Source organism: Coniophora puteana, assembly GCF_000271625.1.
Source record: "Coniophora puteana RWD-64-598 SS2 unplaced genomic scaffold CONPUscaffold_1, whole genome shotgun sequence".
Classification (NCBI taxonomy): Eukaryota; Fungi; Basidiomycota; class Agaricomycetes; order Boletales; family Coniophoraceae; genus Coniophora; species Coniophora puteana.
The window spans coordinates 3,482,765-3,507,445 of NW_006913053.1; the positions used below are offsets into that span (position 1 = coordinate 3,482,765).

At 55.1% G+C, this 24,681-nt stretch overlaps 5 protein-coding genes across 5 annotated transcripts; 2 read left to right on the top strand and 3 right to left on the bottom strand.

The window, feature by feature from the left end:
- Positions 1–660: 660 nt before the first annotated feature.
- Positions 661–10,605, top strand: CONPUDRAFT_134413 (uncharacterized protein). Its single transcript, XM_007765523.1, has 17 exons — positions 661–892; positions 951–1,055; positions 1,106–1,973; positions 2,028–5,574; positions 5,632–6,995; positions 7,062–7,279; positions 7,343–7,513; positions 7,566–7,669; positions 7,723–7,866; positions 7,923–8,013; positions 8,069–8,230; positions 8,281–8,432; positions 8,482–8,940; positions 8,991–9,170; positions 9,223–9,568; positions 9,629–10,414; positions 10,472–10,605. The coding sequence occupies exons 1-13, from the start codon at positions 772–774 to the stop codon at positions 8,560–8,562; spliced, it is 7,128 nt and encodes a 2,375-aa protein (XP_007763713.1). The 5' UTR covers positions 661–771; the 3' UTR covers positions 8,563–8,940; positions 8,991–9,170; positions 9,223–9,568; positions 9,629–10,414; positions 10,472–10,605.
- Positions 10,606–10,875: 270 nt separating this feature from the next.
- CONPUDRAFT_116187 (TATA-binding protein associated factor Taf2) lies at positions 10,876–17,530 on the top strand. Its single transcript, XM_007765524.1, has 19 exons — positions 10,876–10,953; positions 11,015–11,063; positions 11,117–11,189; positions 11,241–11,471; positions 11,531–11,676; positions 11,725–11,946; positions 12,006–13,028; positions 13,083–13,517; positions 13,572–13,691; positions 13,745–13,906; positions 13,959–14,069; positions 14,125–14,352; positions 14,403–14,470; positions 14,519–14,878; positions 14,935–15,465; positions 15,518–15,708; positions 15,759–16,641; positions 16,689–16,967; positions 17,021–17,530. Exons 1-19 carry the CDS (start codon positions 10,919–10,921, stop codon positions 17,364–17,366), a joined length of 5,493 nt encoding a protein of 1,830 aa, XP_007763714.1. The 5' UTR covers positions 10,876–10,918; the 3' UTR covers positions 17,367–17,530.
- Positions 17,531–17,603: 73 nt separating this feature from the next.
- On the bottom strand, positions 17,604–19,373 carry CONPUDRAFT_79280 (tubulin binding cofactor A). The gene is made up of 5 exons (XM_007764646.1): positions 19,268–19,373; positions 19,086–19,191; positions 18,899–18,985; positions 17,770–18,724; positions 17,604–17,716 (listed from the first exon to the last, which is right to left on the bottom strand). Exons 1-4 carry the CDS (start codon positions 19,336–19,338, stop codon positions 18,641–18,643), a joined length of 348 nt encoding a protein of 115 aa, XP_007762836.1. The 5' UTR covers positions 19,339–19,373; the 3' UTR covers positions 17,604–17,716; positions 17,770–18,640.
- Positions 19,374–19,666: 293 nt separating this feature from the next.
- Positions 19,667–22,331, bottom strand: CONPUDRAFT_134418 (uncharacterized protein). The gene is made up of 3 exons (XM_007765525.1): positions 22,206–22,331; positions 21,910–22,138; positions 19,667–21,850 (listed from the first exon to the last, which is right to left on the bottom strand). The coding sequence occupies exons 2-3, from the start codon at positions 22,037–22,039 to the stop codon at positions 21,099–21,101; spliced, it is 882 nt and encodes a 293-aa protein (XP_007763715.1). The 5' UTR covers positions 22,040–22,138; positions 22,206–22,331; the 3' UTR covers positions 19,667–21,098.
- A 1,412-nt stretch (positions 22,332–23,743) lies between these two features.
- On the bottom strand, positions 23,744–24,637 carry CONPUDRAFT_79282 (uncharacterized protein). The gene is made up of 2 exons (XM_007764647.1): positions 23,982–24,637; positions 23,744–23,924 (listed from the first exon to the last, which is right to left on the bottom strand). Exons 1-2 carry the CDS (start codon positions 24,469–24,471, stop codon positions 23,905–23,907), a joined length of 510 nt encoding a protein of 169 aa, XP_007762837.1. The 5' UTR covers positions 24,472–24,637; the 3' UTR covers positions 23,744–23,904.
- Positions 24,638–24,681: the final 44 nt, after the last annotated feature.

Sequence of the window (24,681 nt, forward strand, 5' to 3'; positions counted from 1 at the left end):
AAAGGCTGTGACGCGACTGATATTCTCATTTCCATCCGAGACACTGGCAACTGCATTTTGTTGTACTAGCTCTTATTGGCACACACGTTTGTTTGTTTTGTTGGGGTGCGCTTTGTTGCCTGCAAGATAAGATGGGGATCTGGTATATTGCTGCCGAAATGCCGCTAGACGCCCACCCTCTTTGTGATAAACTCGTCTTAGCACACCCGCCCACATCCGATGACGACCCCAGCACAGACATCGCCATAAACGACGCGCACGACGACAAAGACGACGAGCACGATGGAGTCTCCTTTGTCATACACCAACGCGAGCGACCCGCCCTCCCGCTCACGAAGCAGCACAAAACTTGCTACAGACGATGCTACCAGCCTCACGTCCTACAACCCCTTCTCCGAGGAAGATGAACACGACCAGTCCTCCTACGCCATCGTAACAAACCTCTTCTCGCGCATGCGATCCTCCCTCGCAGCCCCCCTCGCAGCCGCCACCACTCCCGCTGCACCCCAGACCAACCCCACACCCACCGCCGCTGGCTACCAGGAACAACGCCGGCCCTCGGCTACCGCACTCAACACCACCCACTCCAGTTTCTCAGCCAAGTCCAACGCAGAGCGCCCCAGCTCCCTCACTGTCAATGCATCCACCACCGCGCCCCCGCTCGTCTCTCTCACCCCCGTCATCTCCAACCCACCAGTCATACACCATGACCCGGACCGCTCACCCTTGCGCGCCGGGTACACCCCCGTGCACGAGACGCAGGATGGAGACATGTTCGGAACCGCCATACCCGGCTTTGCTATACCGGACGATGCACGGAGTATCAAGACATCGGTCTCGATCAATAGGTCTGCCTCAGTTTCAAAGGTTATGCGTAGGATACGTGGCGAAGGTGCGTTCTGTGCACTCGCGCAGTGGTTGTATGCTGAATAAATGCGGGCTGTGTGCAGGTTTATCTAAAGATTATTGGATGGATGACGAGACGGCGAAAGAGTGCTATGATTGCAAGAGTGTGTTCTCGACATGGCGGCGCAAGCACCACTGTCGCATATGCGGTCCGTCTTCTTGACACTGAACACGATCATTTACCTCATATGCTGTCTAGGCCAGATCTTCTGTTCTCGCTGTGCCTCCAATATTATCAAGGGATCTCGCTTTGGCCAAGATGGTATGGTGCGCGTATGCAACCTCTGTCTTGAGAAGCTCGCCACCGTCGAAGACCGCGAAGTCGACGATGACTCCCGCTCCGTTGTATCTTTCGCCAGCACACCTCATTCCCTCGCCCACATCACCCATCCTCACTCGCACGCACATGTTGCTCACCACGCAACCTTCCACTCGCGAATGCCAGCCGACGACGGCATGCACAGCACCAGCGGGACGATAAGCCTCGCGCACCACCCACAGTCTCCGTTCGCCGCCTCTCAGTTATTCGGCAGGACCGACGAGCCATTCAACTTGTACTCGATTGCAGAGACCAAGCGCCCCCTGTCCGGATCAGAAGAGAACGGCTTCGGCTCGCGCCCGCTCACCCCAGCTGGCTGGTGGGGCCCGTCCTTTGCGAACGGTGGCGACCCAGGCGAATCCTCGAGCAAGAACACGGCGCCATTCCGGCGCGACGTCGCAGATGAGGAGAAGGAGTCGAACGGAGGGAGCGCGTTCACAAGCGAGCAGCCGCAGACACCCAACAAGCCGTCGACACCGAACCAGGACGGACGCGGTGGGGCGTCCGCGGGCGGCTCGCGCGCGAAGACGCCGGTCGATTTCCCTGTTACGGCGGGTGGGGGTGAGACGAGCTCGATTCAGTTCCCGATTAGTTCGCCGGAAGGGGTCGGGCCTGAGAGTCCGCATGGGCTGATGAGGTCGAGGTTTGATTCGTACGAGGGCGGGACACCGTTTATTAGGAGTCGGGTGCAGAGTCGGATGGATAGCTTTGCAGCTGAGGGGTGGAGGACCCGGAGGGACTCGACGGCGTATGTCGCATTTCTGGCTTTGATTTTTGATCTTACTGACACGCTCTTGACTAGTTATGCGCAAGAGCTTAACCTGATCTCAATGTTCCATCTGCGAGTGATGCTACGACAGATGCTCGCGACGGAACAGATCCCAGAGATGCGCGAGTGGGAAGAGACGCTCCTCAAGCTCGCCCTGCGCGTCGCGCGCGAGCTCACGTTCACAACTGGCTCCCCGCACGAAGGCGCAGACATGGACGTGCGACGCTACGTCAAGATCAAGAAGATCCCAGGCGCGCGCCCGCGGGACTCGGAGTACGTCGACGGCGCGGTGATCACCAAGAACGTCGCGCACAAGAAGATGGCGCTCTCGCAGCGGCACCCGCGCGTGATGTGCGTCGCGTTCCCGCTCGAGTTCCACCGCGTCGAGGGGCAGTACGTGCACTTTGGGCAGGTGCTCCGGCAGGAGCGCGAGTACCTCGGGAACCTCGCGAGCCGCATTGCGGCGCTGCGCCCGCACGTTGTGCTCGTCGAGCAGTCCGTGTCGCGCATCGCGCTCGATGCGCTCGTGAACGCGAACATCTCGGTCGCCCGCGCGGTGAAGCCGAGTGCGCTCGCGCTTGTCGCGCGCATGACGCAGGGCGATGTGCTCGGGTCGATGGACCGGCTCGCGCTCGAGCCGCGGCTGGGGACGTGCGCGCGCTTCCGCGTGCAGACGTTCGAGCACGGGCTGATTCCCGGGCGGCGCAAGACGTACATGCGGTTCGAGGGGTGTTCGCGCGATATGGGCTGCACGCTTGTGCTCCGCGGCGGGGACGTGCAGACGCTGCGGCGCGTGAAGAAGGTGGCAAGGTTTTTGATGTTTGTGGTGCGCAATTTGAAGCTGGAGACGCATCTGTGGAAGGACTCGGTGATTACGCTGCCGTCGTTGTCGCTGGAGGCGGTGCCGAATGGGTCGAGCCAGCTGTTTGGGCAGGGGGAGAGGAGTCAGAGTCAGAGGGAGATGGATGGTGCGCCGGCGCTTACGGCGTCGGTGTCGTTCGTGCGTGGCGTTTCGCCGGGTGTCGCGGTGCCACTGCAGTTACCGAGGTCTCCCGTTTCCGCTGACTATGGCGACCGTCCCCGCGGCGCGGGGCACACGCACGAGGCGACGGAGGATGGGCTACCGGAGTCGGACGCGGAGCGGCTGAGGCTGTCGAAGCGCATTGACGCGGCGCTGCAGCCGTATACGCGCACGTTCATCAGCGTCAGTGCGACGCTGCGGTTCTTGCCGCCGTATCCGATTCGGAGGATGAAGGAGCTCGACGAGGAGCTGTGTAGCGCGCAGCAGGCTTGGGAAGACGAGATCGTGAGGCGGGAGGAGATGCAGGCGAGGTTGATGCAGACGCCCTCGAGCCAGTCTGTTGCGTCGGACGGGGAGTCGGGGATGAGGAGGTCGGGTTCAGACGTGTCGGTCGCTGGATCTGCTGCCAGCTCTGGTACGAACGCAGGAGCGGGTGGGGTGGGCAGTTCGATGTCCAACGTCAGCAATGTCTCGAACGCGGGAAGTGCAGCAACCACCAACAACAGCAGCACAGCGGGAAATGCGGGTAGTACGCTCTCAAATTCTAGCGCTGAGTCGGACGCAGGGACTACGCCCACACCTTCGCATGTCCAACAGCCGTCAACTGCAAGCATCGCGACGGTGACGAACGCAAATGCTAGCTTATCACCATCGCAGGACGTGCCAAGTGCAACCGCGAGCACGATGTCTACTACCAGCACTGTCACTATCACGAACGCGAATGCGAGCACTGTCGTTTCAAGAGAAAACACAAGCTCATCTCCTCCCTCTGGTGTCAACAACGGCGTCGACGCGACGGACGTTCGGGCACAGATTGAGGCATTGCCCATACCTGGCCTGCTCACTACACCCCGAACACCAACGCAGACCTCGGAATTGACGACTGACGGATACTTTGGTCCACAGCCGAGCTCGTCAATTAATGTCATAAGCGGCATATCATTTGTGGCATCGCCCAGGGTGATGTTCACACCGGCCCCTCTTCACCAGGACGAATTTATTCCTCTCAAGGCGGAGAACGATATCGCCCTGGAAAGCCAACTAGGCGTCATCAAGTTCAAGCATGAAGAGTTCCGCCGGATCTGGGAGTGGTACCTGCGGAAGAACACGGACGACTTTATCATCGAGAAGTACCAGTTCATCAACGTGTGGACCTACACCGTGCCCATCGAGGACTTTGGGATGTACCGCTCGTGCGGCGCGCCGAAGCAGGAGACGATCGTGTTCTACGGCGAGCACGACACCACGCTGGGGCAGTTCATCGAGCGCTCGGTGATGGAGACGCTCGTGCAGTTTCTCGACCCCAAGGCGGTCTGCGCGAGCAAGGGGTGCGATCAGCCGCTGGCGCGGCACTGCAAGGTGTACGTGCACAACGAGTCGCGCGTCGCGGTCGCTGTCGAGCAGTGGGACGGGCAGATTGGGGGGCGCAATTTCCGTCCGGCGCCTGATTTGATTACGACGTGGAGCGCGTGCCGCGTGTGCGGGTCTGCGACGCCGTTTATCCCGGTGTCGGAGGAGATGCAGCGGTATTCGTTTGCGAAGTTCCTCGAGTTGCATTTTTATCCGGCGGATGTGCAGCTGGTGCAGGGGGCGGGGTGTCAGCATAATATCTATCAGCATCATATCCGGTATTTCGCGACCAAGGGCATGACGGTGCGCTTCCAGGCGGATCCGGTTGGGATGTACGAAGTTGTGTTCCCGCCGTCGCGTATCCGGGTGAAGGCAGAGACGCAGCTCGCGCTGAAGAACCAGGACTATGAAGAGATGCACTGGCGGAACACGATCTGGTACTCGGCCCTCGTGGAGGATCTTAAGCTGATCAACATCGACGCGGCGACGGGCGAAGACGACGACCAGGACCTGCGGCTCACCGCCGAGATCAACCAGCTCATTCTCCGCGCCGAGGCCGAGCGCCGCGAGATCAGCCAGCTGCTCAACCAGGTGTACCGCGACGCGGCGCCGACGGACACGCTCGCGATGAACAAGGTGCGCTCGTTCCGGCAGGACCGCATCGTCGCGTGGCAGGGCGACTTCGACAAGCTGCCGAAGCCGCGCGGGTCGATTATCGATAGGAACTCGGGTGTGAGCACGAGTACGGGCGGCTCGGGCGGCGGTGCGGGCTCGAGCGCGCGGCGCACGGCGTACGGGACGATGCGGGCGATGTGGCCGCGCAAGGTGGATCTGAAGGCGAAGATGGAGATGCACGTGGCGGGGTCGAGTGTGTCGGAGTCGGAGGGGTTCCTCGCAAGGCGGAGGGCGACGGGGAGCTCGATGATTTCGTCGGCGTCGGAGGCGTCGTCTGAGCCGGAGACGGATAATACGGCGGAGACGGATACTACGGCAGAGACGCCGTCGGTTGTGGAGGTGCCGCCTGCGGCGGCGGCGATCGAGAAGGAGGCGGAGCCTGAGGATGTGTTGGTTTCGGAGTCGTCTGTGATTTTGCCTGGGGGTATTCTGAAGCGGGCGGATAACGGCTCTGAGAGCGATTCGACGATTGGAGCGACTAAAGGCGACGGTGTGCAGTCGTCGGACGATCAGAACAAGTCGACGATTAAGCGGGTTGGTGGTCCTTTGTTCTTGCCCTAAATCTTAGAGACTTACGTTGTATCACAACAGAACGCCGCTTCAGATGAGTCTGAGCGGCCTGCTACCCGCCTTTCGCGTCTGCCTCGACGGCCAGTACATCATCCGAGCGTCGCTGAGTTGGTCAGGCGTTATCAGGATTTCCTGCCACCCCAAGGCGTCGAAGAGCTCGCAAAAACCGCGATGTCACCAGCGCCGCCACCCAATGCGTCAATTTCTGAGAGCGAGCCGGAATACAGCGAACCACCGGTGCGAAGGACTGGACCTCGCGCCAAAGCGAAGCAGCATCCAACGCTCTCGAAGAAGCCATCTACTTCCGACTTTGAACAGAGCTATGCCGCCAACGCTGCATCTCGGCACTTGACGAGCAGCCGGCGCAATCTTGCTCATGGCGCGCGCTCCAGCCGTATCCCTGGCCCTGTCGGTGTACCAGAGTACCAGGCGGCTGCCTCCCGAACGAAGTCGCCGGAAAAGCGGCCCTCTCGGGGACCTACCAGCGACGGTTACGAGTCTCCCTATCAATCGAGGATGCTTGGTGTTCCCTCTGGAGGCAGGACCCTGAAGGGCAAGTCCTCGTCCCGCAATCTCGGTAAAGACAAGGAGAAGCAGTCCAACAGCAGACCGGGTTCGAGCGCCGGGCCAAAGCAGCCTTTCCGCAGACAGGCCCCAGGACCGGCGAACAAAGTCAGCAATCTCGCGCGCCAGTTTGAGCGCATGACTCGCGAGAGTGAGCAGCAGATGAAGCGGCGGTACTCGGTCATCCGGAGGCGTGCGCGCCCGGTTACCAACGCGCGTGCCAAGGTCGAGGTTTTGGACAGTATCAAAGATGCTATTAAAGATGAGTCAGAGAGTTCGGACAGTTCCAGCGAGGTCGGTGATGAAGGCGGGGATGAGGATGAAGGCCCAAAGTCGACCGATCAGGCCACTGCTCTTGAGCCCTCTCCGGACCAATCTATGACGCTTCCAGCCGCCCCAACGCTTGATGAGAAGGCTCCCCCTCCTATTCTCGACACCAAGAACTTGAAGCCGGTTACGGATGGTAATAACTCTGAACCAGAGAGTGCTACGCGCACGTCCAGACCTTCTGAGCTTGCTGTGCCACAGCTACCAGAGCCACCTTACTCGATGCCCAACTCGCCACCGTCTAGGCCTTCGCAGCTTCCCCCGCCTTCCACGCCGCCACCGGAAGCGGATAGTTTCCTCGACCGGCCTCATTCGATCTTCCAACGCTTCTGGGCTCTACCCACCGGGCCTGGGAGTGCTGGACCTGGTCCGTTTTCTCGTCGGCCAGAGTTTGAAGGAGATGCGTTGATGCAGGAGTCGGAGCATATCTTCCGCGACTCGTCGATGGTCGTTCGAACGAATGAGCCGACTTCCATTATTGCGCTGGCGCTCAAGTAAGCGTATCCTTCTGCTGAAGTGGCCTCAATTAAATCTGATTGTATTGCTTTTCTTTCACACAGCTCACCTCAGTACCGGGATATGCTCACAAAGTCGCGGGCGGACAAGCGCACAGCTCGAGAGCCCAAGCTTACCGATGGCGGTGAGGCATTCAGGCCGGACGACGTTTCCGTTGCCGAGTCTACGTCTAGTTGGGGCGTTGTCAACCTGGACTCGTCGGATACGTTGAACCTTACTGAGGAGCTGAAGTCTACGTCTACAAAGCTTCCGTGGGCTATTTGTAAGTGCTTGATGGCCATCTTTTAGAAGGGAATTTTGTGCTCAATCTTGTTCTTCATTCCAGCGTTCGAGAGTGGTGGCCTGACCATCAGCTGCACTGTCCTGTACCCGGAGCAGTTTGATGTTCTCCGTCGGACATTTGATTGCGAGAAGAGCATGGTCGAGTCGCTGGCTCGGTGTGTCGACTGGAATGCGAAAGGTGGCAAGTCGGGATCGGCGTTCCTGAAGACGCAGGGTAAGTTTCATGATAGTTCAGATGACCATGAAGATTACTGATCTGTGGGTAGATGAGCGTTTTATTGCGAAGGAGCTGTCCAAGGCTGAACTGCAGACTATGGAAACCTTTGCTCCCGCTTACTTCGATTACATGGCTGCTTCAGTTTCTGGAAATGTGAGCTGTCCATTGCGAATACTTTCTTCCAAACAATTGACCGATTTTTGCAGCGTCCAACTTTGCTGGCAAAGGTGTTTGGTTGCTTCAAGCTGACGTTCAGGAAGACGAAGGATAAGGGCCCGAGCAAGAACAAGCTCACGTACCTGAACCTTTTGGTCATGGAGAACTTGTTCCATAACCGGCACTTCACCATGGTTGGTAACGTTTGATCTTTTCAGTCGAATCTGTATGCCTGACTTGGTGTATCCAGATCTACGATTTGAAAGGTTCGACGAGGAATCGTCATGTTCGGTCTACAGGAAGAGAGGACGAAGTGCTCTTGGATGAAAACCTTGTCGAATGTAAGGATAAAGCCAAGGTTAATTCCTATCACGCTGATTCTCAATTGGATTATAGCTGTTCATCTCGCTCCTTTGTACCTTCGCGAACACTCAAAGCGCATCCTTCGCGGCGCTCTATACAACGATTCCAAGTTCCTTGCTGATATCAATGTCATGGACTATTCCCTCGTGGTAGGCGTCGACAACGTCAAGAATGAGCTTGTCGTCGGTATCGTAGGCAAGTATTCAAAATCTCGCAAACTCAAACCCTAATTGACGTTAGAGTAGATTACATCCGAACCTACACCTGGGATAAGAAGCTCGAGAGTTGGGTCAAGGAATCTGCTTTCCTTGGTGGCGGCAAAGGTGAACCTACTATTGTTACTCCAAAGCAGTACAGACAACGCTTTCTCGGCGCTATGGAACGATACTTCCCTCTGGTATGTGGACACATTCTTCGTATGATATCTTTGTTAATGTGGAGGATAGGTCGCCGACCGGTGGACTAAGCGCAAAGAACCAGAGGAAGAGGATGCCAACAATGCCTCAGAACTCTGGCCCGACTGGTGATGACCGCAACGACTGCATGAATGATTCGTTACGCAACAATGCCTTGGACGTTTCTTGTTTTATCAGCTTCGCTCTCTCGCACATACATTGTACATCAATACATAGCATTACCAACCCATACTGTAGATACCACGACATAACGACCTGTACAAGTTCTCCTGGGAATTCGAGTTCCAATGATCAGAACCTAAAGCTTGCGTGTACGCATGTTGGCGTTGGCCATGCCCTGGGCTTGGTGCTTCATCTCGGAGTTGAACTGCTCCTTTTTGCCTTTCTTCTCTACCCGCCGGACAGACCGCTCCGCTTTGACCGCCTGCTTTCGGGCTTTCTTCTCTTCTTTTGACTCATTCCGCGAACGAGTGACAGTTTCTCGTGGGACTGTCGAGTTGGTTTAGTACGAGAACAGCGTCATTAAAGAAGGAGCAAACCTCTGCTTTCGTCTTCGTCCTCGTCCTCGTCCTCGTCGGAATGCACAGGCAAGCTTCTAGCGGGCTTTCCTTCTTCAATAGAAGGAAGACCCGTTCGTGGATCCAGCTTGATTTTTGGGATTTTCTTATTCGACCGCACGGAAATTATCCGCGGATGGTTCTCGAGGTTCGAGTACGTCGCTATCATTCTTCTCGTTAGGGGGGTAAGGCAGGTAGTGGAGGGAATACTCACTAAGGATCGTCTCGCAGTCCCATCGGTCCTTCTTGTCTTCCCCTTCGAACGGCGCAAAGATATCGGCATCGTCGGGCTCTTCATCCTCCCCAGCCATCATCAGTCTCACCCGCTCGTCCTGGCCCATGGCTCTCCGAAGCACTTCGAGCTTCTGCGCACCCGTTTCACCCTCGAGCACGGGCTTCAACTTCCTGCCAAGGATTTCGTAGTTGTCGAGTTCGCTGAGCAAGGCTTCGAAGTCTTCGCGAGAGGTGATCAGTTCGGGTGCTTCGTCAGATATGTCGGACGGAGTTTCGAGGTCTTCGGTGTCTTCTTCGCCATCGGAGTTGTACTCTTTCTCCATAATCTGCAAAACACGTTGGTTAATAAGGATTTAATTGTATGATTTCTTCAAGAGTGGACTCACTCGATCGAACCGTTCATCTAGTGTTTGCAAAGTATCCGTACGATACATCGATGAACTACTCATGCTGTATCCCGATGCATCCGAGGTGCCTTTTCGCCTGCGCTTTCCCCCAATGACAGGAAGTTTTGGCAATGCACTGATCGTATCTCTGTCCTCTGAGAAATCGTCATCTGATTCGCTCTGTAGAGGGTCGGCCTTCCGCTCGAGCTTGAACTTAGCAAATCTTGCTTCCCAGCTTTCGTCCTCTCCCTTAGCATCCTCAATGGGTGCAACAGCATTGTGAGATCTGCCATCGGTTTCTCCCCACTCGTGGAATTCGTATTCAAGAGCATCGGCCTCGCCACGCTCCCCACCTGTGACAAGCTCTGAGAAGAAGTCCTCCTCGAGGCCGTCGTCAACGAACGCATCGTCTTCTAGGGCATCCAGAGCTTGACGCAGATGCGGATTCATGTCGGGTTGAAACCCTGATATCGAGGATGGTACGGCCTCTTCCGCTTCAAAGTTTCTGGGTATCTCGTGTTTCGAGGGTAATGCGTCTGCGGGCAGATCATCTCGTAGTTCGATCGCCTTTCCCTTTCCCTTTGATTTTTGAGTGGCAGGTGCATCAATGAGGATACTTTCTACTCCTTCCTCTTCGAGGCCTACGGGACGCAGATGTTGCATATAGTCATATTCGGTGTCGTCAAAGTTAATGCCATAGAGAGCTGCCTCTCCGACATTGAGGTGGGCATCGTGGGCTAGGACATCGGCTGGCAAGAGAGCCTCGAGATCTGCTCGTGATGTTCCCTAGCACATGAGTAAAACCGAGGTTGTGGCCGTCGATCTGTATTCAAACGGTCGTACCTTCTTCTGATTAGATGGGGTGAACGCTTTCAAAACGTGTTGGCTGGCCTCGGGGTCGTGTATGAGGGGGTCTCTCTGGGATCTGTGGACGAGCTGGAAGTGCTGTACGCCTGGTTGGCGGAAAATGGATTTTTTTGGCGCCATCGCTTTAGTGTAATTGAGTTACTAGCAAGGATGAGGATAAGGAGGAGAGATTTTGTTTCCAGCACAAGAGGGTGAGAAAGAGGGGAATTTGGCACAGCCACCGCTGTCGGTGGCATTTGCGTGTTACTCAGTCCCACCGTGGTTGGGCTGCAGCACAGACGCTCCTCGACGTGCTCAACCTCCACCAGACCCCTCAACGATCCTAAACAACGCTGAAAACGCATTAATTTAACCTGAAGAACGCACATCGCGCAAATTCTCGCAGCTTGACTCGCTTCCGAGCTCGGTTTCTCGATTTCAAGCATGCAACGCGAACACTCTCGTCGTGGATTCACCATATACGTCTCCGTCCTCTACCCCCAACGACACTCTCTTGCTGACAATTTGTCTCTTATATACTAGTCATCAAAAGGTCGTTGTAGAGCTCGACTTCTCTGGTGCGCTATGGGTGCGTGTTACCAGGTTTTCACGTTCTTTCAGGCGCTCATCCGCGTTGCTTAGGGATACACCGACATCACGCTCATTCCATCCACTGCAAACTTGAAAACGATACATTTACACTCTAAGCAGTGCTGTATGTGAAAAATATGTGTCTTGACGAGTGGCATTCTGACCAGTTTTCCAGCCATTCATTCTGTGACTGTCGCGTCTCACCAAGCCGATTTCGTTCACAACGATCCCTTCGCCCATCTCAGCATATCCAACCCCCAGGACTGCCATACCTATCCCGAACTCAAGAGAAAGCTGTACTCCGCAATTGCGGAAGGCGATGAAGGAGAACTGTCCATCGCGGTTCCCAAAGAGGTCTCCCTTAGGCCCTCCGGCCATGTCAACCAAAATGGCCTCGCCAGCGAAGGTAGGCTTCCACCGATATCAGCTGATAGTTGTTTCGCTCAGGTGCTGATGGTGTCCTAGTTGCGACACCGGAGCCGCAGACACCGGGCCCCTCCTTCCAGACCCCTCTGGCTGAATTCATGCCAATAACCGTTCACATTGAGTACAGCCTCCGTAATCCCTCAGATGGTCTTCAGTTCGTGCTGCCTACGGACTCGTATCCATATGTACGTGTAGAGCTCTTCCTATTGCCTCCATTGGCTCACGAACGGTAGCGCATTCCACATGCGTTTACAACCCCATCGTCACCGGACGCTGCAAGATGTTGGGTTCCGTGTATCGACAGCTTCTGGGAAAAATGCACCTGGGAGTTCGAATTCGTGGTACCGCGATATCTCGAAGAACCCGAGATACGGCGAAACGAGGAGGGCGAGTTAGAAGTGGTAGACGAACGCAATCCCACTGTGGTGGTTTGCAGTGGCGACCTCGTGGAACAAGTGAGTGCCAACATTTCTAATTGCGTTTTGAAGCTGGCTGATAACTAATTTGTCTCTAGGTCGCGCACCCTAATAATTCCAACAAGACCATCTTCCTATTCTCGCAAACGACTCTGACATCTGTGCAGCATATTGCTTTCGCAGCAGGCCCATTTCATGTCTACCCGATACCGCTTGATACTGCGTTGGAAGACGCGGCGCCTGGTTCATCACAACCTTCGATGCACGCATTTTGTCTTCCGGGTCATGAGAACATGCTTCGGTCTTCCGTCTCCTGTCTACGAGCTGCGATGAACTTTTATAGCACCGACTTTGGGTCATATCCGTTTGGGTGCTACAAGGTGGTGGCTGTGGATGAGTTGCCGACCCAGCGCTTCGATAGTGCAACGCTGTCGTTGATTTCAGTCGACCTGCTTCATGGCGATGACGCTATAGAACAAGTGCTAGAAACGCGACAAGTGCTTGGACATGCTCTTGCATGTCAGTGGATGGGTATCAACATTCACCAGAAGACATGGTCAGATACGTGGCTCGTCAATGGTCTTGCTCTGTACATAACAGGGCTCTATATCCGGAAGATATTGGGCAACAACGAGTATAGGTTTCGGCTCAAGCGCGATATGCAGCGGGTGGTTGACTGGGACAATGGATCAATGCCTCCAATATGTCAACCGCAACATCATGACCCGCCGGATGCCGCAGTCCTGCCTTTCGTGAACCTGAAGTCTCCGCTAATTCTCCACATCCTTGACCGCCGTCTGGGCAAGTCGGGGACCTCCCTTGGTCTCTCTCGCGTGCTGCCCAAGATCTTCCTCTCGGCTATGACCGGCGAGATGCCGAACAACGCCCTCTCCACCCACTCATTCCTCCGAACCTGCAGGAAAGTGAGTGGCGTCGACCTGCGGACGTTTGCAGAGCAGTGGATATATGGAAGCGGATGTCCTGCTTTCGGCTTCACTGCGACCTTCAACAGGAAGAAGATGGCCGTGGAGATAACTATGCGCCAGGAGTGTCCTGCTTACAGGGCTTTGGAACAAAACGAGGTTTCGAAGTTGTTGAATAAACCTGTTCCCTTTTTTGAGGTATGTAATAGCTATCGACCGACCAGTTCACACAAAGCTTATCTAAAACCATAGGGTCAAATGACTGTACGCATTCACGAAGCCGATGGCACGCCTTACGAGCATGTTTTGGATATTCGGTCAGCGTTCAAACGCTACGAGGTCCCCTTCAACACCAAGTACAAGCGTATTCGTCGAAACACGAAGCGCTATCTTGCCCGACAAGCCGCCGCTCAGGCCGCAGCCGAAGGTGACCCCGAGGCTGTCGAAGCTATGGGTCTTATCGACATGGGCTTTGGGTTAGATATCTGGGAAAAGGAGAAGGAGCGCGAAAATTGGAAGGTGGCTGACTGGACGGAGGAGGAAGAGCAGGTCATGTCCGGCGCGACCTACGAGTGGATCCGGATGGACGCCGACTTTGAGTGGATCGCTGCGGTCGCGTTTGAACAGCCGGATTTCATGTGGGTGTCGCAGCTGCAGCGGGATCGGGATGTTGTAGCACAGATGGAGGTGCGTATTCAAATCAATGCTCTAGAAGTTGTCTGAATGACGGCTTTGTTTCAGGCTGTACATGCCCTTGCAAGGCAACCGACTGCCATCGTCTCGAGTACATTCACCAAGACTGTTCTTGTGTCTAACTACTATTATCGCATACGCTGTGAAGCAGCTGCCTGTCTCGTAAATGTAAGTTCTGCAACCCCTTTTAGCCACCTCTCACAGAACCATGTCCTCTGCAGTGTGCCATCCGCAAGCTCGACTTCTTAGGACTCTTTCACATGTTTAAACTATTTCTCCGCTATTGCTACGATCCGGAAGACCCCAATCAGGACCTATTCTCTCATAATTATGTTCCTAAACCTAATGATTTCTCGGACCTGGCGGAGTACTTTGTCCGCAAGGTGTGTCTATCGTTTATCATGCACATGCGGCATACTGACGAGAAGCTATCAGAGTTTGGTGGATGGGATAGCGCAAGTCCGCTTTGAGAACGGAAAGACGCCGTCCGTTGTCCGTCAGTTCCTCGTCGACCAATTGCGATACAACGATAACACGGCGAACCCTGTATGTTGGGGAACCATTCGGTTAAATGAGCGCTAATTTTCCTTCGTTTCTTCAGTACTCGGACGCATTCTACATTTGTACCCTGATGGCTGCCTCGGCATGTGCTAATGTACCTACAGCACCTCCTGAACGCGGTGAACTGCTGAAAGAAGAAGTCCGCTCGGAGCAGACTGCAGAAGACGCGAGTCTTCTGAACCAGGCGTTGGAAGAAGTCAATCGGTATCGAAGCATGGATCGGCTCATTCCCTCGCCCCACAATGTTGTGACTACTGCTGTTCTCGAGGTAAATGGGACCCGAAACGTTGGCCTCCACATTGGCTAACCTTGCTACAGTTTTATCTTCTCCTCTCTGTTGCCAATCTAGTTCCCAACGATATGAAGGTGTTCTTCCCGTTGACTCGGTGAGTTTCCTGATTGGCATAAATTCAATTATGCTAACTTTATTGCAGAGAGGGCAATTACACACAAGTCCGCATCGCCGCGTTCGACGGCCTCTTCATGACAAAATGGTACTCACCCCCAATTATGCGCTATGTGCTTGCCGTCATGGCAAATGACCCGTCCCGTGCGGTCCGGCGACATGTTGCTCGTGCTGCTTGTCAGAGTCTGGCTCTATTGGTGTCCATGGGTGAAATGAAGAATGCCATTAAGGAGTCGGAATCCCTGCTCATCGAGGAAGATGGCTCGATGCCTGAGAAAGCTAGGGAGGCCAAGAAGAGCGAGGTGGAAATTACCATCAAGGTCTTGCGAAAGGACAGGGAAATTGGTAAGAATGAGGCGCTCCGCGAGTTTTTGATGCCCGTCGCACTGTATGTCTTTCGTTTTGTCTGTCGGCTACTGACATGAACTGACTTGGGGCATGCAGCGCTCCTGACGTCGACTACGAGGTTCGCTGGGCTATTATCAAACTTGCAGACCTTGTGCTGCGTGGTGTAGAGGAGGCGCCGCCCAAGGTTACCATCCACCTTCCACCTACGCCTGCAACGGAGACTGCTCCCCAGCTCCCTCTTGTTAGGCCTACCGTCAAAGCAAAGGTCCCTGGCAAGCCTAGCGCCCTCGTTCGCACCCCTACACTTCCTACACCTATATCTGCAACACCGAAGCTCAAGATCATCCCGAGCGGATCGCATGCACCTGCTATCTCTACTCCAGGCGGCTCTGCAGGCCACGCTAAGCAGAATGCTAAGCCACCAACGGCAGCACCAGAGCGACCGAAGCTCAAGACAAAGCAGCTCAATGGCGTCACCAAGCCTTCGCACATCCCCAAAGCGCAGTCTGGTGGCATGGTCATCAACGACCTGCGAGCATGCCGGAATGCATTGAAAAAACTCAATGTACACAAGAATTGCCCCATTTTCATGCAGCCCGTCGATCCTGTGCGCGATCATGCACCGAAGTGCGTATGCAAGGATTTCCACGTCTTTACATATGCTAAACTTGGGATTCAGTTACTACAACGTTATCAAGAATCCCATGGACCTAAGTACCATGAACGCAAAGGTTGAGAATGGGAAGTATAAGGATCGCTTTGCATTCGAGTCGGATTTCCGTCTCATGATATCGAACGCAAAACGTTACAACCCTGCCGGTACTTACGCTCATACCGAAGCCCTTGGGCTGGAGGCTTTCTTCGAGAAACGTGTGTTGTGCCTTGCAGTGCTATTTTTATATCTTTCTAACGACCTATAGTGTGGACACGTATCAACAAGACTTTGGAGGCTGCAAGCAAAGCCAACGAGCCGGAAGCGCTCGACCATCTGCCAAGTATCACGGTCAAGCGTCCGGTGGCCAGGCCTACAATCTCAACGGCGCCTATTCCACCTGCACCTCAACCGTCGACCACACCTGCACCGCTTCAGTCTCGGCCAACAATCAAGCTCAAGGTTGGAGGATCATCACAGAAGCCTGCAGAGGAGCCCACAGCACCTTTGAAGATCAAACCCAAGAAGCCGAAACCGCCAGTCGAGATCGACGGGCCGCCACCGCCCTACGTCGACGACGGATCACACGACCTCCTGCAAGAAGTCATTGCAATCGAGCGCGAGAAGGATGAGAAACGGTCGCGACATCATGTTGAGCCTCCCAAACCCCCTACGCCTGCGCCCACACCTACCCCCAAGGCGTCCGGGAGCGGCCCTCCTCCTACCAAGCGCCGAAAACCAAGCCCGCAGGAGGACGGTCCTTCAGCTGTTACTCCCCCGCCGAAGAAGGAGAGGCCTGCGCCTCCTCCCGCTCCGACACCAGCGCCGGCGGCACGCCCAGCCGAGAAACCGATTGCTCCCGCTCCGAAGGCTGCCCCAACTGCACCTAAGCCCAAGAAGGAGAAGCCGCCGGCTCCTGAGGTGGCACCAACGCCTCCTACTCCCGCGAATGCTCCTCGACCGTCTATCAAGGGCAAGGAAAAGGAGGTATCAGCAAGTAACGCGTCGACACCTGGGAAGCCCAAGAAGCTGTCGATGCCCGGGCCCTTCAACGAGAAGAAGTGCAGGGACACTCTCAAGGCGCTCTTGAAGCTGCCCGAGAGTCTGATCTTTGCTCAGCCTGTCGATCCTGTGCGAGATGGATGCCCAACGTATGTTGAACTAGACTTTGAAGACGTCTTGACTAACGTACCCTTAGGTATTATGAGGAAATCGAACATCCTATGGACTTTGGTACCATGTCTACGAAACTTAGTAAAGGCCAATACTCGACTATGGAAGAGTTTGCGAAGGATGCCGGGTTGGTATTCGACAACTGTCGGCAGTTTAACCCCCCAACTACCTACCCGGTAAACTGTGCGGACCTCGTTGAGAAAGTCTTCCGAAAAGAGTGGTCTAAAGCCGTAGAGAAGAAGATGTCGTGGGCCGAGAAGAGGAGTCTGCAGGGGTTGATGACCCAGGTCGTCAAGGAGGACATGTATGACCCTTCTCAGTTACACTGTCTGACGTGTTTACTGACTGCATATGCAGTTCGTGGGTTTTCCGCGAGCCTGTCGACCCAGTTTTGCTTGGTATCCCAACGTACTTTGAAGTTATCCCGCGCAAGGACGCTCGAGATCTAAGGACCATCCGCCATAAGTTGGATGCTGACAAGTACGACTCGATCGAAGCCTTCGAGGCAGACATCGACCTCATGATTCGCAACGCTATCACGTTTAACGGCGTGGACTCGGAGGTCGGCAAACTCGCAGGGGCGCTCGAGGATCGCATCAAAGATCTATTGTCGAATATGCGCTCCGGCGGGGGAACGAAGAAGCGCAAGGATGGGCTGGAGAACGGGACGTCGCAACCAACGAAGAAGGTCAAGCTCGTCTGAGTACGCAGTATTGCCGAAAGGTACACTATATATCCTGCTGTAGCGGGTGGACCAGTAGTATAGTTATTGTACTTGTATGTTTGCTTTGTTATTGCTCTGTATAACGCTCGCACCAAGTTCGATATATAATGCGATGTCTTTGGCGCTATCCTCGAACGGAGCCCCTGACGGACTCGACAATGATGACGCGACTTGGGAGAGAAACTGAACTTGAACGCGAACCACGATGTCCTCACCGGACCCAGCTTCTTCACAGCCTGCCCCGCATCCCGAGGGACTTGCGGATATCGATCCCATCTGGCTCTCGAGTAAGACCGCCAGGCAGATATACGCCCTCGGCGAAGTCGAGAAGGTGCGCTGCTTGTGACTACGGCTCATATTATGTACGTCTAAACTTCCCCACAGGAAATCACGCGTCTCCTGGCTCTCGCAGGCTCTTCTATCGACCTGCTGACCCTCCCTCAGACCGACGGACCAGACGACAATCTGCCTCAAAGTGAGGAGCGCTCCGAGCAGTTCGTGCTCGAAGTGAGCGAGTACTTCGAGCGGCTGGACGTGAGTACCCCGGGCCCAACTTTTGGCACACTCGTACACACGAGCTAAACTCGCTCGCTGTCTCCCCCGTTCGGCAGTCTATTCAAGTCGCCATACGCTCGTCTCTGGCGCACATCAGACAGTCGCGGATAGCGCCGTCGGCGATCACGGCCCCTCCTCACGGCTCTGTCCCTCCCTCGCTCGGTGTCGGCTTGCCCGCTGGAGATCATGGCACCGGTGCAACAGCGGGCAAATCGAATCGCGGGCTGCAAGAGGAACGGATGGAGCGCAACGCCTGGGTGGGCATTCATGACGCGCTTACCCGGCTGAAAGCCGCTCGTGAAAAGCAGAACAGCCGCGCTGATGAGCCCGGGGAAGACGGGATGGACACGCAAAACCAAAACTAGGAGACCCTGGATCGACCGCACTCGTACACATTCCGTGGGCAGTGCGCTCGGGGCGGCGTCGGCGATCCAGCGAGCGGCGGATTTGACTTTACGGTGATACTTCGACCCCGACCTATGTGGCCACGATGCAAGTTTGTTCGTTCCTATTCGCATTTCTACGGTACTGCCCCGCTCCCATCTCCCACCGACCCAAAACGCACCGTTCCGACGTCAGGACCATTTATTGGATCCCGGCCTGGACGTCGCATATAGAAACAAAGAAATTTCTCCGCTGTCCGCTATGTTGGGACGAGCAATATAACGAAACAGCCGCATACACACACGACGATCTGCCTAGACGCTCGCCTGCTCCAGGGCCTCCTCGGCCTTGATGAGCTCCTCATCCTCGGCAAATTGCGGGTGCTGCTTCACTTGGACCTGCAAAGTTCCCGCAATGCGATGACGTTGGCAGGGTCGTTCGTGCATGAGAGAAGGTCGGGGTACCCGGTGCGGTGCGGAGAGGGGAGGAAGCGGGGAAGTTGCAAACGAGGGCGAAGAAGATGAATAAGGATGGGGATACACTGGGTATGACGGTGAACGCGGGCGACGTACGATGAGATCCCTGAGATCCTGGACGGTCTTGCCGAGACGCTCAGTTGTGTCTTTGATCATCCGCACCGACTCCTCTTGTATCCGCCTCTGTAAAGATAGATGTCGTGTGTCCATTCAGTCATGTATTTATGTTTGTGCGCCGCATGTCTTCTAGGTCCACGGGCACACCGAATAACGCATGACGTACGGCATTCTTGATCTCGTACTCGTCGGCATTGTCAGCAACCATCTTGTCAACCTTGCGCTTCTGGTCTTCCGCCTCCTTGCCGTACAGCCCGTGTTCCTTGAGTAGCCTAGTTCGACATCAAGCACGTTGCCTGGGTCAGGTCGACTATGCAGTGACGGAAGAACGGAGAAGGCGATACGCACCGCTGAGTAGCGCCAACCTTGATCTTGAGCTGGCGGTGGACGCTGGCGGGGTCATTGATGTTCATGGCCATGATAGTCGTTCGGAAAAATGGGGAATGGGAAATAGAAACGTGAGGAGTCTAAGAGAAGAGTAGCGACGTCCAAAGAAGCCACCTATCAGAAATACTATCCGGACCCAATCCTACGCGTCCGAACGCGTTCAGACATACGTAGCGTTGACTCAATTCGTTTCCGATGATCTCATCGATAAGCCGAGTGTTTACGTGCTGCGACTCTATCATATGGCTAAGTTCAGCGGGGCCCTGATAAGGTCTACGCATACCAGCAGAACTCCACGAAAACTTAGATGCGGCACGCGAGTGAATTCTTAGCTTAGCCGGAAGTTCACACCAAACAAATGGAAAGATCAGATAGAGCAAGGCGCTTCATTCGTTGCAAGATAGCAAGGGCTACATCTACATAGTAGGAAAGCCAGCGACAGTCAATCCCGGACGTGTACACTCTACCTACAACAACAAAAAACAGAAATGAAACGACTACAGGCCAGTCAGAGATAGCGAGGATCAGAACGATAGATGTGAGTAGTGTGGATGCGGACGAGCGCCGATGGCAGGCGTAGTATGCGAAAGGCGAGAGTACGTAGTGTATGAAACCAGGGCGTAAAGGCGTAAACAGATCGTTTAGTCCACCGTGACGAAGCCTCCGACCTCGCAAGCGAGGCAGACAAGCACCGTGGGTGCCGGTCCGAGTTCGAAGTCAGGCTTCAGCTGACACGTAAGGCGAGCTCCAACATCGATCATCAACAACCAAATCGACTAGCGAAGTGGTGGAGAGACGTGAGCGATCCGCCGAACACGTCAGTGATGCGAGACGAAGAACCGGAAGCCCTGTCGAAGGAAGACATAATGATCGTCGTAAGCCCCACGCCAACACTTGGTACCTCAGCGAGAACCGGCAGTCGCTCGCATAGCTGCGCGGACATACCATGTCGGCGGAGTGCATGGCCGACCATCAGCCCGCAGGTGTGCTTGCCAAACCCTGCGGTGGGACTCGTCGGGGGGAGATAGGGAGAATGAGGAGACGTGGGTGTCGTGAACAGGGCGGTGATCAATCGTCCGATTCGTAACGATACGCGTGAATTGAAATAAAATGCCAGAAATATTGCAGATGTGCGGCGAAGGCCAGAAGCGTCCTGTCGTCTTCTGTGCATCCGAGCGAGGGAGTGGCGAGTAACGAGATCAATGGCGTTGATGTTACCGGTGTGTTGGCCACGCGAGGCACGTAACCACATCTAAGTGGTCGTTCGCCTCGAGCGTGCGATGGATGAATGGATGAGGGGAAGGAGCGAGACGTGCAGCCAGTCTAAAACAAGATGCGCACGCGGGGCGAAGCAGCGCGCAACCTCTCAAGGAGGTCACGACCAGAGCGCCTCAAGCCTAGCCGCGTGTCTTGCGTCGTGGCTGCGCCTCGACGTCAACCTCCAAATCGAGTATCCAAATCGACATCTTGGGACCTAGAGAACTCCACAGTCGCATAGTAGCCACTCCTACAAGGGGTGGCCGCAAGTGCGGGGGTGAGCGGCGCGGCCGCAGAAACTCGGGAAAAACCTCTCCAAGGTACACTTCCAACGCTAAACCCATCGGTCTACGCGCGCGGAGAGATGAGAGGGTGACGTGAATAAGAAAAATGAAAAAAATGCGATGCGAGTGTCCATTGTACGTGTGACCTGCAGTCCTGCGTGGGGTCCTAGTCTTGCGTAAATACAGTGCGAATAATGTTACCGACGATGCGATGGTTTTTGAGGTGTGCTGTTCAGCGAGCGACCGAGCATCTAAAAGGAGGGCTGGGACTGCTGAGAGGCTGCGGCAACAGCGGCAGCAGCAGCGGCGTGACGCTGCTCCGCGGTGCCGAGCATCAGAGCCTCGTTGACGCTGCGGAGACGCTGAACCTCGTTCTCAGCCTGCTGAAGACGGACTTGGAGCTGTTGGGCGGTCATCTCCAGGTACTTGACGTGCGTGGTAGCGCGATCAAGGAGTGAAACCTTGCTACTCTTCTGGTTGGAGACGGGGAGAGCATCCTTGAGGCGGCGGTAGCCGTCCCTGAGCTCGTCCCTCCTGCGCTGCTCCGACTCGATACGCTGGCGACGGATGGTCTCGCGGCGCTGGTCAGCGTTGTTGGAAGTGGGCGGGAGAGGCTGGAAGTCCTCGTCCTCGTCATCAGAGTCGTTGCGGGACTTTCTCCTCGTAGCCTTGACGGAGGGGCGGGTAGCGGGCACCGCGATGGGGTTGAAGCGGTGGGAGCGCGGCACGGTAGCATCGTAGGGGATGCTGTTGACAGAGGCAGGGGACTGCGTGCCACTGCCGCGGCTGCGGCGGCCCGAAGAGAGGGCGTCGGAGGAAAGCTCAGCTCCGCTCAAGTTGTACAGCGAGGGGGGAGCGATGCCGTTGTCCGGGGGAGTGAAAGGACGGCCCGGAGAAGCGGTGGTGTAAGAACCGCTCGAGTACGAGTACTCGCCAGGCATCGGCTGGGTGAGGTTGAGCGAGTTGAAGTCCAGACGAGGGGACGAGGAGGACGGGCCGGGCACTACGAATATGACGTCAGGGGTAAGATCGGAATAGCTCAGCAAATAAGTTTATACTGACGGGCCATGGGTACACCGTAGGGCGATTCCTGCGGGTACTGGAGGTAGTCAAGGGTGGAGAGAGAGTCGTAAGCGAAGGGGGTCTCCATGAAGTTGGGGCTGCGAGGGTGCTCGAGGAGAGTGGCGTCCATTTGAGAGTGAGGCGTAGAAAAAATCGTGTCGGTGTAGTGGGGGCTATTCGCAAAGCAGGCGAGGCGGGCGGCCTAATAAATGAGACTAGGAACAGGGGCCTGGTTGCGATAACATCATAAGGTTGTTTAGTCGCTTGCGAGAAAACAAAAGATTAATGAAACTTACGTTAAAGCACAACAAGGTGGCGGGGGTAGTTGCGCGACTGCGACAATAGGACGTGCGTAAGAAGAAGAAAAGAAAAGAAGAAAGAGGGAGAAGTCGGCTGTTTGAACAAGAGGACGGCGGGCTGAGGAAGGGATGGGGACTGGCAGAGATTTGGTTCCGCAAGCTAAATATGAGAGCGCTCGCTTGATCGGGGAGGTCCTGCCAGATGCGGTTAAGGCTGAGGTGAAGCCCCTATATGGAAAGTACAGTAATGCCGCTGGCGGAGGTGATGGCTTGAGCTGCCTCGTGTTCCTCCTTCACATCTTCCAGTCCCAATCCTGTCACGGATCCTCTAGTACCTTGTTGCAAAATGGTCATCTTCGCTCTCACATACCCAACTTAATCCTTCTCACTCGACCGCAGCCCAGATCCCACAACCAGATCTATCCTAGTCCTCTCTCGGAACTCTCCCCGAGTCTCTTTCCAAAGTCTCTCAGTCTCTCGTTTGACTCTATGTGCCTTCGCCTTGAATTCTATGAATTTCCATCCTTCCCGGACTCAATCTAGAGCATTCCCCTCCTCCTCTCCCGTACACCGGGTGTCGTCCACTGCCGAGGACCAGGTACTTCCCCTCCTCCCACTTTTCACATCTGTCTTCATATCGCTTCGCACCTTATCCCGTGGCTTCACCGGCTCCCCCGAGAATTGTAATAGATGCTCGACCGTATAGGCAGTGTCCATGCGCTCACTTGTCCGTTTCCGTCCCGATTTTCCGTATCTACTTGCGCTACTTTCGATTGGATTGTCTCTGTTGCGTTATCAAGATCCGGACCGCCGAAGTTTCCGGTCGATTTTCCGGCATCCAAATCATTCAATCTGCATACAATCAAGACAGTATAGCAGCTCTGCAGTATTAACTCCATCTCCAATTCACTCCTTGGTCCATGTCACCGCCGACATTCTCCAGACATCCCAATGCCTCCGAGATGTCCAAACATTGGCCTCAGTAAACACGAGGAATGAAAGGTGCAACGTTTCTTTAATAATGAGTTCACTCAGACACAGGTTTTTACCTCCACCATACTTGCTCCGATCATCACAGGCTCTCAGGGAACGGCGGCTTGTCACAGGTTGTAAGCCCTTTCCAGCTTCGACCAAACACTTCCCGTAAAGTTCCCTGACAATACCTGACACAACAACGTCCAGAATAGCGAGCTTTCTAACGCCCCGGGGGCGCTCGATGAGAACCTCCAGCTTCTTTTCCCCGCGAACTTTAATTCCATTCTTGCAATAGGCCCTCGTCACAACCATCGTCAGCTGAACTTATTAACTGTGGGAGCCCGTCGGGCCCCAAAGCAGGACGACGGAGGACAAGGGCTGACACATAATAGCCCCTGTCATGCCGACGACAATTGCGCGTTCATCGCTCGTTTGTTGTTGTGGGTCCGTTCACAGAGGGTTCAAGATTTACGGACATGTGTAAAGGAGCCAATACGTTAGGCGATGCGAAAATAAAGTTGTCTAGCCGGCGGATCCTCTTGCGGGGTCAAGGAGCTGCCTTTCTCGACGTCATGTATTGACAGCCTGAGACAGCAGCTTCGGGACAGCACGGCGAACTGGAGGCCGTCGAAGTCGGCCGCTCAGCATTTCTCGCGTTTCTGACGAGTTGCTGAGTCCGCGTATTCGTAGCCAAGGACCGGAATCGACCCGATATGCTGAGTTAGAACGGGAAGAACTGTTGTATGTTTTCTCAGAACACTGCTTTGGACTTCACCCTACTAACCTATAGCCGGTAAGGTTTCTTCCAACGAGCTGAACCCAGTTCCCCGTGCCAAATAGAACGATACCAAGATTTAATGACTTGGGTGGAGTGCCGACCATTACGTTGCTCTTCCCGGACTACATGGGAGCGTAATGGACTTGTTAGCATCGCGTCTCCTCGGCCTGGAGGCTCTGCGCCATGTTTACAATGAACCCTCGGCCACTCGACGATCTTCTTCTGCCACAAGCGAGCGGCTCCCACAAGAACCCTAGGAGCAACTTTGCGCTCTGGTGGTGACAAGCGTCGCAAGAGGTTGATCCAGTGCTTGTTTGAGGGCTCTTTCGGCCAGTCCCTGACGCTGAAATTGACTTCGTAGATGCCGTATGGAATGTGATAATCACCGTGAACATTGGCGCCTGAGAACCCTCTGGGTTTTACTTTGGGACTCCACGATGTGTGTATTTCTGTGCTGATCCGTCGTCCGGTTACGAAGTCACGATATCGCGACCCTGCAATACACGACATTACAAGAGCACGGTTTTTGCTTTGGCTCAAGCTTTCTAACTTAAGCTCTGGATTGGTTGCACTATAGTCAAATGAGCTGGGATCTTCACGCTGTCGATTTCTCTCATCGATAGGCTCGGAAGCCCTGGTTCTGTTCCATTTCGCAGAGGGCGAGTGATCACTATCGCCGGGAGAAAAATCAGGATATGAAACTTCTCTTGCTGAATTTAC

What these genes read in the sequence shown, in the direction of transcription:
- CONPUDRAFT_134418 (XM_007765525.1), bottom strand. Translation starts at nt 22,039, where the DNA reads ATGGACGCCACTCTCCTCGAGCACCCTCGCAGCCCCAACTTCATGGAG. An exon ending in CTACGGTGTACCCATGGCCC is followed by an intron (nt 21,851 to 21,909) that starts GTCAGTATAAAC and finishes TCATATTCGTAG; the next exon opens with TGCCCGGCCCGTCCTCCTCG.
- CONPUDRAFT_79282 (XM_007764647.1), bottom strand. Translation starts at nt 24,471, where the DNA reads ATGTCGTGTATTGCAGGGTCGCGATATCGTGACTTCGTAACCGGACGA. An exon ending in TTCAGCTCGTTGGAAGAAAC is followed by an intron (nt 23,925 to 23,981) that starts CTTACCGGCTAT and finishes GAGAAAACATAC; the next exon opens with AACAGTTCTTCCCGTTCTAA.
- CONPUDRAFT_79280 (XM_007764646.1), bottom strand. Translation starts at nt 19,338, where the DNA reads ATGGCCATGAACATCAATGACCCCGCCAGCGTCCACCGCCAGCTCAAG. An exon ending in AGTACGAGATCAAGAATGCC is followed by an intron (nt 18,986 to 19,085) that starts GTACGTCATGCG and finishes CTATCTTTACAG; the next exon opens with AGGCGGATACAAGAGGAGTC. An exon ending in AGGATCTCAGGGATCTCATC is followed by an intron (nt 18,725 to 18,898) that starts GTACGTCGCCCG and finishes GGAACTTTGCAG; the next exon opens with GTCCAAGTGAAGCAGCACCC.
- CONPUDRAFT_134413 (XM_007765523.1), top strand. Translation starts at nt 772, where the DNA reads ATGTTCGGAACCGCCATACCCGGCTTTGCTATACCGGACGATGCACGG. An exon ending in GCGTAGGATACGTGGCGAAG is followed by an intron (nt 893 to 950) that starts GTGCGTTCTGTG and finishes GGCTGTGTGCAG; the next exon opens with GTTTATCTAAAGATTATTGG. An exon ending in ATAACCGGCACTTCACCATG is followed by an intron (nt 7,867 to 7,922) that starts GTTGGTAACGTT and finishes TGGTGTATCCAG; the next exon opens with ATCTACGATTTGAAAGGTTC.
- CONPUDRAFT_116187 (XM_007765524.1), top strand. Translation starts at nt 10,919, where the DNA reads ATGCAACGCGAACACTCTCGTCGTGGATTCACCAT. An exon ending in AACCTGTTCCCTTTTTTGAG is followed by an intron (nt 13,029 to 13,082) that starts GTATGTAATAGC and finishes CTAAAACCATAG; the next exon opens with GGTCAAATGACTGTACGCAT. An exon ending in GTGTTCTTCCCGTTGACTCG is followed by an intron (nt 14,471 to 14,518) that starts GTGAGTTTCCTG and finishes ACTTTATTGCAG; the next exon opens with AGAGGGCAATTACACACAAG.